General features: G+C 52.8%; 1 protein-coding gene across 1 annotated transcript in view; it reads right to left on the reverse strand.

Annotated features, from left to right (window-relative positions):
* Positions 1–400: 400 nt before the first annotated feature.
* The window catches only part of LOC141582962 (mitochondrial inner membrane m-AAA protease component AFG3L1-like), a 29,967-nt gene continuing 17,033 nt past the window's right edge, over positions 401–13,334 (reverse strand). The window contains 13 exon segments of the mRNA XM_074392407.1: positions 401–477; positions 1,983–2,110; positions 3,474–3,709; positions 3,852–3,870; positions 3,872–4,044; positions 4,123–4,323; positions 4,934–5,049; positions 6,876–6,986; positions 9,477–9,602; positions 10,274–10,381; positions 11,782–11,935; positions 12,156–12,207; positions 12,209–12,291. Coding sequence (XP_074248508.1) covers positions 401–477; positions 1,983–2,110; positions 3,474–3,709; positions 3,852–3,870; positions 3,872–4,044; positions 4,123–4,323; positions 4,934–5,049; positions 6,876–6,986; positions 9,477–9,602; positions 10,274–10,381; positions 11,782–11,935; positions 12,156–12,207; positions 12,209–12,291 — 1,584 coding nt within the window.

Below are 13,334 nucleotides of genomic sequence, written 5' to 3' on the forward strand. Positions count from 1 at the left end.
CTGCAGATGCCCAGGCATACTCTGAGCTCCTTCTGTGTAGGGGGCTTTAGAGGCGGCACCTGCTCCCACTTCTCAGCCACTCCCTGCCTCTCAGCACTGCTCTGCCATCCAGCTCCTCTCTCAGCCAGGTCTCCAGCCCTGGTTTCCAGGAACAGAGCCCAGCAGCTCTCCCTTTCAGTCCCATCAAAGTAGGCTTGCGCCCCTGGCCACACCTCCACCCACCAGAGTCTTCCTCCCCATCTTCCATCCTTCTTGCGGAGGTTCCACAGAGCTCATTTATATACAGTGGGATTAAAACATCACTGCGGGTTTGATGGCCTGGCTGCAGTCTCTTCCTTTTCAATACCAGAGTGCACCAGGTGCCTGCTGAGGGGTGTGGGCTGAGCTGCCCTGGCCCTGATCATTCGCCAGCTGCCAGAGCCCAAGGGCTCTGCTGTGCTGCGCTGACTTGGGTCACATCTGGGGGTGAGTGTTGTGCTAACGACAGAAGGGAGGATTCAGGGAGTAAGTCCTGCCCCACATGCACCATGAAGGTGGCCCAGGCAGGGGAGTCACTCTTGACACACTCATGTCCCAGCAGCCACTAGCACTGGTCAGGAGGAGGCACCAGATGAGGCCAAAAGTCCTACCCACTGTCATTACTCATGGTGTGAGATGTCACGGAGCCTGACCAGGGGTGACCTGCTTTCTGCCAGGCCCACTGAGCTCTGTGTGCTATCATGCTGGGATCTGAGAAATGTGGACCTCCCACACGTGAAAATTTTCAGCAAGGTGTCTTATGACTGTGGACCCAGAAACAGCCTCAGTCAGTGCCACCCCTTCCTGAGACGGCCTCGGTCGGTGCCTTGCCTTCCCCAGAGACAGCCTCGGTCAGTGCCATGCCTTCCCAAGATGCCCCCTAGGTCGGTCGGTGCCACGCCTTCCCCAGAGACAGCCCCGGTCAGTGCTGTGCCTTCCCCAGACGCGGCCTTGGTCAGTGCTCTACCTTCTGGGAAGGGTGCACAGCTGCTGCCAGGTGCAGGCATTCCACCCCATCCCACCTCCCCATCCGGCAGAGGGAGGCAGGCCACTGACAGAGGGGCTGAGGCTCCTGTCCCTGAGGGGTGCCCAGAGGCTTCACACAACTTGGGTGATGGTGCTTCTCTGCAAAGATGCAGCTGAGCCACCCTGACAGGCAGATGAGGGCAAACTGCGGGTCACAATCAGGACAGGTGGGAAAAGACCGTGGAACATGGGTGTGTGGGATTCGGGGAATGAGAATGCTCGAGATTTACTTAAGGACTAACTTGTGAAGGACACAGGTGAGAAGGCTGGGGGAAGGTGTGTGTGACAGCCCTAACAAGGTGAAGGCAAAGGCAGGCACCGAGAAGACGGTCTGGAGGGTTCTTGTGCCTCCCACACACAGATTATCATGAAGGGCCAAAAGCCCTACCCACTGTCATTACTCGTGGAATGAGATGCCACGGAGCCTGGCCAGGGGTGACCTGCACATGCAGCTGCCTGGGAGGTGAAAAAATGAACGCCCCGCCTCTCCCAGGGGTGTAGGAGGGAACCACAGTGGGGCCGGGGCCGTGACCTTCCACAACCCCGTGACCACCCTGCATCCTGGAGGCCCCAGCAGATGCTGCGATGTTGTGAGGCCTGCTGGGGTTGAGGGAGCACCCCTGCCTCCATCTGAGGGACCAAGACCCAGCCCCAAGCAGACCCCAAGCGGCTCAGCCACTCAGGGCCTGGTGGAGGCCGTGATGAAGGCTGAGTGCTAGAGAGTTTTTGAATTCAATGGTGTGCCCTTTGCAAACAATAAAAGTTGAACATGCTCACCCCAGTTGGAAATTATATTTTTACGGCTCCAAGACAAAAGTCACAAGCAATTTGCAAAACGTACTATGAAGTCCCAGTGCGGTCTGACCTAGGCAGAGAAAGAGGCTGAGAACAAACTATGCCCAGCACAGCCAGCAGGGCCACCTCCTCCTGCCACTCACCCAGGACATCTGCAAAAGGGTGTCTCCCCAGTTCCCATCCCAGGTCACTCAGACATGCATCCACCCACTGCAAGGCAGTGGTCGAGGCTGACACTGCACAGCCCTGCTGCTGCTGACCCCAGTGAGTCCTGGAGAAAGCACACGGGCATCCTCACCAAGTCCCCCACACTCCAGTTAAGAAAAAGCAAAGCGTCTTTCAGTTAAAGTTTGGTGCCTCCTGAGGCACCAAAGGGCCTGGAGTTCAAAGCCCAGACGGGGCCTTCCTTTTATTAGGAGCCACCAAGCTCTGGAAAAATGGTTCATGAACAGGCACCGGGGCCAGAGGCGGCTGCATGCTGAGGGCTCAGGACCACGGCCTCTCCACAGACACCCCTGAGCCAGCCAGGGCCCTGCAGAGCTTCCCCTCCAGGACTCCAGCAAAGAGGTCACAGGAGCAGAAGCTGCTGATGCAATCTTAAGTTCAGACACATCTGCAGTTAAAGCACCTCCACTCCAAGGATCGGTGCCCAGTTTGCTAAGCAACTCATGTCCCCCGCACTCAGAGCAGGGCTGCCATGGGGCCCAGCAGCAGGTAGAGGTCAGGGGTGCCCCAGAAAGGAGCCCCAAGTGTTCCAGGTTTTGCTAAGCAACTCGCGTCACTCACGCTCAGAGCAGGGCTGCCACGGGGCCCAGGTGCAGGCAGAGGTGGGGGTTGCCCGGCCATGGAACCTCAGCTATGGAGCCCTCCAGTTCCGCCATCCTCCCTCAAACATGCACCTGTGGGTGGAGTGGGCTTTCCCTCGGAAGGACAGATCAGCAGATGAGCTTCTACCCACCCAAACAGCTGCTTAAGAAACCTGACTTTACCTTGACAACTGGCTGGCGTTCTCAATTCTACCAAACTGAGAGGGTTTCTGTGCTGGGCCTAGACTCCTCTGAGTGACTTTACGACCACATCAACACTCCTCCACAGAGGCAGGCCCCAGGAAGGTCCAGTGTCTCCAGATGCTCCATCAAACCCCTCCTGAAGCTACACTCAGGGTTCCCAACAGGCACCATGCCTTCCTCAGCACCACGGGAGAGCCCTGCTCCCCTCCCTCTAACCCGGACCTGACTGTCCCCTAGCAGCAGGGCCCAGGGACTCAGGGCAGCCCCTCTGTCCACCCCGCTCCCTGCACGTGGGCTCAGAGCACCCTCATCTAAAACACCCAGGGACTCAGGGCAGCCCCTCTGTCCACGCCACTCCCGGCATGTGGGCTCACAGCACCCTCATCTAAAACACCCAGGGACTCGGGGCAGCCCCTCTGTCCACCCCACTCCCTGCATGTGGGCTCACACCACCCTCATCAAAAACACCCAGGGACTCAGGGCAGCCCCTCCTCAAATCCCACGCCCTGCATGTGGGCTCAGAGCACCCTCATCTAAAACACCAGTTTGCAGCTGTCAGGCTTTAATTTGCTTTTGGTGAGCTTCTCCAGCTGCTTTGCAAAGGTCCCAGGTAGTCGGAGTCACCTGAGCTCCACCAGCGGATACAAAGAACTCCCCTGCCCAGGCTGCTCTATGTCTCCTTCCTCCTGTCCCCGGTTCCACCCCTTCAGCCCCGTGGGTAGGGACGTGTCCTCCTCCAGGCCACCCGTGCCCTGCACAAACTCCTCGTAGGTGGACTTCTACGCGAAGGGCCGGGGACCCAACAGCTCCACCATGTCTGCCTTCTCCAGCACTTCCTTCTCCAGGAGCCGCTGGTCCACCTGGAAACAATGGCCCCCTTGTCAGACAGCTCTGAGGACGTGCTCACAGCCCAGAGCTGAGCAAGATCAAGGATAGGTGTGGCCTGAATGTGACCCGACATGGGACCCAAGACCCAGCCATTTCGGCAGAGGCCACACTAACCTTCTCCACATGCTCCCGACTGTGTCAGCAGGTCCAGCGTGCGCTTGTAGGCGGCACTGATGAGGCGCCGGACCTCCTCATCGATGAGCTGGGCAGTTGCCTTGCTGTACGGCTTCTCCACCAGGGCCTTGCCTTGTTGGGGAAAGTCGAAGGACATCTGGCCCAGCTTCTCACTCATCCCAAACTGCACAATCTACAAGTATGGAACCCGGGGTGAGCCTGGCCCGACACGGTCGCCTGCAGCCCATGCCAGAGGTTGCCCACGCTTTACCTGGGCATAGGCGCTCTGGGTGAAATTCCTCAGGTCATCCTGAGCCCCCGTAGTGACCTGCCCAAAGCACAGCTGCTCAGCCACCCTGCCCTCAAGCATCATGCACATGCCATCGAAGAGCTGCTCCTGGGTATAGAGGTGCTGCTCCCTCAGCAAGTACTGCACATAGCCCAGCTCCTTGCCCTGGGGGATGATGGACACCTACAGGAGACGACACATGCCTTTGTTACCCCATGCTCCCTTGGCAGGTACTGCACACAGCCGAGTCCCCGCCCAGGGGACGATGGACACCTGCAGGAGAGGACACACGCCCATGTCACCCCAAACACAGTCCCCACTTCCTCCATGACCCACCCTGGAGCAGCCAGGTCCACCTGACCCTAGTTCTGACTGCAGGTCCTTTTACTGGAACATGAGAGAAGAGAGCCTCATCCAGGCACCCAGACACCCTGGGGATGCCCCAAGAAGTGCACCTGCCTCTGGGAGCTTCACATGGAAACCGCCTCTGCTCTGCCCACCCCGCAGAGGCTCTGGTGGGGGCCCAAGAGCTGCCTGCCAGCTCAGGAGTGAGGCGAGCTGAACACTGAGGCTGCTGCCTGGAGTCACACTGCTGAAGCCCCATTGGGAACCCACTGCTCTGCCTTCCCACCCCAAAGGGTCTTCTGACAAGTTCTAGAGCAGTGTATTCCTTTAAAAGTTATAGGGCCACCTCCTGAATATTCCATGGCTGCACCACCACGGGTTGGCCCAGAGATACCAGGTGCAAGCCTGCCAGGGGAACTCACTCGGGGTGCGGTGGGGGGACACCAACCTTCAGCAGGGGGTCCGCATGCCCCAGGAACCAGCCCACCACCTCGTGTCCAGCCTCGTGGTAGGCCACAGTTGTCTTCTCCCTGGTCTGCAGGAGCTGGGTCTTCTTCTCAAGGCCTAGACATCACATTCCCAGGTGAATTGGGCAGGGCAGGAGTAGGTGGCTGGGAAACGAGGCCACTCCCTCTGCACCCAGCTAGGATCCCAGGCCCATCTATACCCAACAGCAGAAGCCAAGCGCCTGTTTCCATTGCCTTCTACTTTGCAGTGAAACCCACCAACACACCTCACACGGAAGCCTTAAAACAGGCCCCAGCTGGAGTGCAAGACCAGAGTTCAAGATCAGCCTGTGCAACACAGTGAAACCCTGTCTCTGCTAAAAATACAATTAGGCGGGTGTGGTGGCGCATGCCTGTAGCCTCAGCTCTCAGGAGGCTGAGGCAGGAGAATCACCTGAACCCAGGAGGTGGAGGCTTCAGTGGGCTGTGATCACGCCACTGCCCTCTAGCCTGGGCAACAGAGGAAGACTCTGTCTAAAAAAAAAAAAAAAAAAAATGACATGCCTGGGACAGATGGTCCCTGCAGCGCCCACAAGGCTTTTCCCGGGAAACTACACCCATTCCCATTCCCTTCAGGGAAGAAGACTGCTTTGCCCTACACAGCAGGCATTCAAAGATGCTTTTAATCTGCTTCCTTGGGCCTGACATGGCCTGACATGGCCTGGAAGGCCCATCCCCTTTCAAGGTCTAAATGTCGCTCCCAAAAGGGGCATGAAAGCTGTTGGAAGATCCCAAGTCCCATGTGTTGGTTTAGAAATTTGGTTCCTGCAGCTGAGTGCAGTGGCTCACACCTGTAATCCCAGCATTTTGGGAGAAGCTAGGTGGATCACATGAGGTCAGGAGTTCGAGACCAGCCTGGGCAACATGAAAAAACTCCATCTCTAAAAATAGAAAAATTAGCCGGGTGTGGTGGCATGCCTCTGTAATCCCACCTATTGGGAAGCTGAGGCAGGAGACTCACTTGAACCCGGGAGGCAGAGGTTGCCACTGCACTCCAGCCTGGGCAACAAGAGCAAAACTCCATCTCAAAAAAAAAAAAAAAAAAAAAAAAAAAAAAAAAGGAAATGAAATTGGTTCCTTCATGCAAATTGATATTTTCTTCATGAGATTCTCCTGCCTAAGCCTCCTGAGTAGCTGGTACTAGGCATGTGCCACCACACCTAGCTAATTTTTTTTTTTTTTTTTTTTTTAGACAGTTTCATTCTGTCACCAGGCGTAAAACGCATGATATGGGTTCACTGCAACCTCTGCCTCTTGGGTTCAGGTGATTCTCATGCCTTAGCCTCCTCAGTAGCTAGGACTAGAGGCACACACCACCATACCCAGCTAACTTTTATACTTTTAATAGTGATGGGGTTTCATCATGTTGACCAGAATGGTCTTGATCTCCTGACCTTGTGGTCTGCCCACCTTGGCCTTTCAACGTGCTGAGATTATAGGTGCAAGCCATGCACCCAACCTAATTTTTATATTAAAAATTGCACTCTAGCCTGGGAAACAGAGGAAGACTCCGTCTAAAAAAAAAAAAAAAAGAAAAAAGAAAAAAGAAAAAAGAAAAGAGAAATGCCAGGGATGGATGGTCCCTGCAGTGTCCACAAGGCTTTTCCCAGGAAACGAGATCCATTCCCATTCCCTTCAGGGAAGAAGACTGCTTTGCCCTCCACAGCAGGCATTCAAAGATGCCTGAGGTCATCCTCAGACGAGACGGGGTTTCGTTATGCTGGCCAGGCTGGTTTTGCACTCCTGACCTTAAGTGATCCACCTACCAAGGTCTCCCACGGTGCTGGGATTACAGGCGTGAGCCACGGCATGTGGCTTGCATGCAGAAACTGGGGCCAGAGGGTGAGCCTGCCAGGCCTTCCCTCCTCAAGCTGCCAGGCTCACCTCCGATGACCCTCTCAATGGCCTGCTCCAAGTTCTTCTCCTGAACAGAAGGACTCAGATGCCGGGTGGCAATCAGAACTGCTTCATTGCAAACGTTGGAAATATAAGCACCTGACCCAGGAAGGGAGAAACAGGGACAGTCAGTGCTTCTCCTGGTGGTTGGAGCTTGACCCAGGTTAGCTTTGCTAAGGAAGATCTCCAGCAGAGAGGCCAAGGCTGAACTTCAGTGGATAACCTGAAGGTAATGGAAGTGCTCCACCTGTCACCACTTAATCTAGCTACATATTTTGAGAACCTTTATTAAGGCATAAGGTATATACCATAAAATCCACCCATTTTACATGTACACATCGATTATTTTTAATAAGCTTATCAAGGACTGCAACTATTGCCATAATCTAGTTTTAGAAACTTTCCATCATCTCTGTACGGTATCCTCTGCCTATTCACAGTTAATTCCCATTTCATCCTCTGACAAGCACCCATCTCACATCTGTCCCTAGAAATTTGCTATTCTATGTATCTCTGTTACTCCCCTGCACATTTCACATGAATGGAACTATATAACATATGGCCTTTTGTGTCTAGCTTCCTGCACTGAGAACAGTATTTTCTAGGTTCACTCATGTGGCAACATGCATTCATGCTTTATTCCTTTTTTTTTTTTTTTTTTTTTTTGAGATACAGTCTCACTCTGTTGTACAGGCCGGAGTGCAGTGGTGTGGTATCGGCTGACTGCAACCACTGCCTCCTTGGTTCAAGCAATTCTCCTGCCTCAGCCTCCTGAGTAACTGGGAAATATAGGCACACACTGGTATCCATGCACCTAGCCTCATTTTTAAATTAAGAAAAAAAAAAATGAGATGGGATTTTGCCATGCCCAGCTGATTTTTTATGTTTTTATAGAGACAGGGTTTCACCATTGGCCAGGCTGGTCTCAAACTCCTAACCTCATGATCTGCTCATTTCAGCCTCCCAAAGTGTTGGGATTATAGGCATGAGCCACCACACCCAGCTTACTTTATTCCCTTTTGTAGCTAAATTCAACTACAGTATATGCCACTTTGGCTATTCACCTGCTGATAGACACTATGATGTTTCCATTGATGCAAAGCAGACCCATCAACTGCTGAGGGGCAGTCAGAGTCATCCCCAAGTCATCTCTACTCAGTCATCCCTGCTGAAATGATAGCTGAGGGACAGTGCTGTCATCTCTGCTGAGTCATCATTGCTGAAGGACAGCGCTGTCATTCCTGTCTTCCTCACCCCTGCTCCACAGCTGTTTAATGCCTCAGTACCTCATGATTATGTGGTCACTGCCACGGCCTCTGACCTACACCCTCTTGAGTCATCCCTGCTGAGTCATCCCTGTTGAGGGACAGTGCTGTCATCTCTGCTGGGCCATCCCTGCTGAAGGACAGTGCTGTCATCTCTGCTGAGTCATCCCTGCTGAGGGACAGTGCTGTCATCTCTACTCAGTCATCCCTGCTGAGGGACAGTGCTGTCATCCCAGTAATCCCTGCTGAGTCACCCTGTTGAGGGACAGTGCTATGTCACCTCTGCTGAGTAATCCCCGCTGAAGAACAGTGTTATTTCTACTGACTCATCCTTACTGAGGGACAGTGCTGCCATCACTACTCAGTCATCCCTGCTGAGGGGCAGTGCTGAGTCATCCCTGCAGTCAGAGTCATCAGAGTCTTTCCTGAGTCACCTCTGCTGAGGGGAAGTGCTGAGTCAAAGTCATCCCCACTGAGTCATCCCCTTGAAGGACCGAAGAAAGCAGTTTCCATAGCATTCCAGCTTCATATCTTTAGTATGTAAATAGACATCTGAAGTCAGCCAGAGAGGAGAACAAAAGAGAGGAAGCACATTTTGTGTCTAAGACAGATGACACACTTCATATGGCTGCCAGACAAGAGCTTCTCACTCACCATCCTGCAGCAGACAAACATGCAATTCTGTGTGTAAATACACCTGACCCCAAACTAGGCAGGACACTGTGGGGAGCCTAGGGGACAGGTACCACGGGGATGCCAAGGCAGCTGGAGGGGTGAGACACCACAGCAGAATATTCCAGGAGTAGAGGGAACAGATGGGGTGTAGGCTGGAGCCCGTGGCCAATGGCCACATATCCATGAGGTACTGAGGCAGAAAACAGCTGCAGAGCAGGAGAGATGAGGACAGGAATCCACCTGAAAAAGTCCCCACTCATTCCTGAAGGGTGATCCTGCCCAGCAGGGAAGCAGGTTTCCTAGCATAGATGGAGCTTTCATTATAAAGACAGAAAAAAGCAAATTAGCTTCTCTAGCAGGGAGGCCAAGCTCCAGGCAGAAACACCTCAGGAAGCATCAGCCTGGCAGATTCTCTCCGGGACGTCACTGTCAGTTCTACAGTAAGACTCACTAAGTCTGAATATAACTGAAACAAATTCAAATGGGTACAAATTAGTTTTGGGGCTAAGAAAAATGATCTGTGGTCTCTGAACACTCTCAACAGGTGAAAAGTCCTACAGACAGGGTGAGCGCTGCCAGAACTGAATTGAATGGTAAGTCATCATGCCCCATGACAAGAAGCAGAGCACACATGGTTCCCACCACTCACCAGTGAAGCCTGGGGTGAGTGCTGCCAGCTTCCTCGCAAGGGTGTCCTTTCTGAGGCTCTTGTGCAGCTTCAGTGGGTGTAGGTGAACCTTAAAGATGGAGGACCGGCCTTTGATGTCAGGGGAGCCTAGTGAAAAAGAGACATGGGCTGTTGTGCATTCTGGGTCTTCAGAACAGTCACCACAGCCACATCCCAGAACACCAAGAACAGCCAGGATGGTAACCAAAACCACATCCCAGAACACCAAGTACAGCCAGGACAGGCACCACAGCCACATCCCAAAACTGCAAGGACACCTGGGATCCCTGTGGGGGTCTCTGCTGTCATCCTCCAGCCAGAGCTGGGAAGCAATGGCAGAAACCAGCCAAGGCGCACACACACATCGGGCTCCGCAGATCCTGAACCCTCAACCCAGGGCCATGTGACCTGACAGCAACCAACACAAGGCCTGCTGTGGGTGGGGCACAAGGGATTAATGCTTCCTAAGAAACACAAAAGGGTAGGGGAAGGCGATGAAGGCTGTCAGGCTGAAGAATAACAGATAAACTGCTGTCTTCTAAATTACCAGTATCTGCTACAAGCTCCCACCACCTGTTTCTATTGCAGCAACATCCCTTCAGGCCCAGTCACATGGATTCTTCCCAAAAACCAGACTGCCAGCATCTCCACATTTTCAAAATGTTCCATTAACTCCTTCAAGATTACCATCAAAATCTCCTCCAAATACACTGCAAATGACCTAACCAAACTTTTAAGCCCAGGGGAGACTGTCCCAACCCTGAGAAATGTGCACTCACCAATGTAAATCTGGCAGTCAAATCGGCTGGGTGAGATCAGCGCCAGGTCCATGATGTCAGGGCGGTTGGTGCCAGCCAGCACCACAACGTTGGTGGCTGAGTTGAACCCTGGACACAGGAGAAGCAGGTGAGACTATGTGGTAAACCCAGTGTGTGCATGACAGGTAACCAGCCTAGCCTCCGCGAACTGGGAACCCCACAGCCTGTCTCAGGAAGCACAGACAAGTCCCAAGGCGTGGGTCCTCCTCATACTGACTTAAGACCAGTCCCTGCTGCCTCTGATACCACTTGGTGCTGGACTGGATGAGGACAAGTCAAAGGCTACACAGGAGATGGGTGCCCAGCAGAGGGAAGGGATGAGAAAAGCTGGGTGCCCCACTTCCCTCCTCTCTCCAATCAGTGCTCTTCAGATATCAAAACAGTCATAATCTAATTAGAATTACTGTTGGGTACTACAGTCAAAAAAATATTTAAGAAATGGTTTTGACCTGTAGAGAAAAGTGTTGCTAACACAGCAGGCCTGACTGCTGTCTTCAAAAAGCCCTGCTCGCTAGGGCAGTGTGTGGGCACTGTGATTTGGGAGCATTCCCACCATTCCCTGAGAACAACAGCTCCCTGTGCCCAAACCCTTTGTGCAAAGCCTGATGCATGCCAGGCAGAGGGTGCGGCGAACACCCTGGCTTCCTTGACAAAATCTGGCATGCGTGGTCACAGCTTGCTGCTGGGGGAAGTCAGTGTGTCCCAGGTGGCTCCACTGGAGTAAGGTTCCACATTGCACCTGGCCTCCCAGTGACCCAGTTGGCCTTCTGCCCTGGCTGATTTTGCTGTGTCCTTTAATGCTAATAAATCACAGCCATGAGTGTAACTACAGGCTGAGTACTGCGACTTCTAGCAAGTCACCACATTACGGGTGGTCTCAGGGACCGGAACACTACCCTAAAGCCAATGAGAAATCAAATCTGCCAGATGTCTAAGTGACAGCTCTCCCAAATCTGAAGGCTGGCACAGATGCCTGGATGTGTCCAATAAGTCTGTAGCAAGACTGACAGGCAACCATCAGTCACATTTCAGCTAAAATCACTCTGGGAGGAGGCAGGCCTGGGGGTGTCTGTGAGATTCTGGGTGAGGCAGGGGTAGCGAAACAAGGCTCAGAGAGGAAGGAGCATGGGCTGTGTGTGCACCACCCTGTGGGCACCGTCAGGAGCACCCATGCTTGTCTCCATGATCCCCCTCCTGAGAGAGGCAGCTGCCTCCCCACTTCAGAGAAACCCTTTCCATTTGGGGGCAGGGGAGTACACTGCCCCTGCCCATCACGGACACGGAAGGAGACTTGTTAACCTAACACAGCTTTCTCCATCACATTTGCCTGAGAGAAGCCTTCCTTAAAACAGAACAATCAGGGATTCTTTTCTGGGGGGTGACTTTAGGGAAAAAGGCTGGTGCAGACAGTCGCCAAGCAGCTGTGGGGGAAGAGCTGCACACCACAGGCTGCTGTGGTCTGCACGCACCGTCCATCTCCACCAGCATCTGGTTCAGGGTGTTCTCCTGCTCACCCTGGCCTCCAAAGTGTCCTCAGCTTCGCTTCCCGCCAATCGCATCAATCTCATCAATGAATAAGATACATAGAGCATTTTTTCGGGCCATTGGAAATATATCACACACCTGAAAAGGGAATCCACACAGCCCGTTTTGCTACTGGCAGAAGACAGGAATGCTGGTTCTCCTCCACCCTCTCCTCGGAAACCTCTGACCCATTCTGCCTGGGTACACCAGCATCTCCCACAGGTGCCCATGGCCAGGGTCCCACACCGAGCTATTCAAGTTGACCAGTCCTGGTCAAGCCACGGTGCTGAGGCTGCCTGCAGCAGTTCCATCTACCTACCCTTGCTGGCCCAATGCCAACAAACACTTCCAGGAACTCCATCCCATTCACAGATGAAGGGCACACTGGCCTCCCCTGCAGTTGCTTTGGCAAGAAGTGTCTTTCCTGTACCAGGAGGACAAGTGAGCATGGCTCCCTAAAAAGAATGAAGACAGCAGGTTCTTAACAGAGGAGCAGCTACTACACAGGACAGAGTGCACTAGGAATTTGTTTTCTGCTGCAGGTGACTTCTGAGATTGCCTAAGAAGAATCCCACCAAATGCATACCATTATAACCTGAGAGTTTTTCTTTTCATTATTTTTTTCCTGAGACAGAGTTTCAATCTTGTTGCCCAGGCTGGAGTGCAATGGCACAATCTCGGCTCACAGCAACTTCCACCTCCCAGGTTCAAGTGATTCTCCTGCCTCGGCCTCCCAAAGAACCAGGATTATAGGCATGTGCCACCATGCCTGGCCAACTTTTGTATTTTTAGTAGATACAACGTTTCTCCATGTTGTTCAGGCTGGTCTTAAGCTCTGTAGCCCAGACTGGAGTGCAGTGGCATGATCTAGGTTCACTGCAACATCTAACTTCTAGGTTCCTGATGTTAGCCAGGATGGTCTCCATCTCCTGATCCCATGATCTAATCACCTCAGCCTCCCAAAGTGCTGGGATTACAGGCATGAACCACCATGCCCAGCCAATCTTTGTTGCTTTTAAAATTAATGCACATTTACCACAAAAAAGGTCAAATATTATAGAGATAATATAGAAAATGAAAACCTTCGTGTTCTGCACTCAGATGAGTCTCTTATTTCTGCAGGAAAAGATCCAGGGGTAGACTTCCTGGATCAAATGAATGTTTATTTATTTATTTATTTGTTTATTTAACTTACTTATTTTTTAATTTATTTTTTTGAGACACAGTCTCAATTTGTTGCCAGGCTGAAGTACAGTGATGCAATCTCAGCTCAGTGCAACCTCCGCCTCCTGGGTTCAAGTGATTCTCCTGCCTCAGCCACCCAAGCAGCTGGGACTACAGGCACACACCACCACACCCAGCTAATTTTTATATATTTAGTAGAGGCAGGGTTTCAACATCTTGGCCATCATGGTCTCCATATCTTGACCTCGTAATCTACCCAACTCTGCCTCCCAAAGAGCTAGGATTATAGGTGTGAGCCACCGCACCCAGCCCT

This window comes from Saimiri boliviensis, chromosome Y (genome assembly GCF_048565385.1).
Source record: "Saimiri boliviensis isolate mSaiBol1 chromosome Y, mSaiBol1.pri, whole genome shotgun sequence".
Taxonomy (NCBI): Eukaryota; Metazoa; Chordata; class Mammalia; order Primates; family Cebidae; genus Saimiri; species Saimiri boliviensis.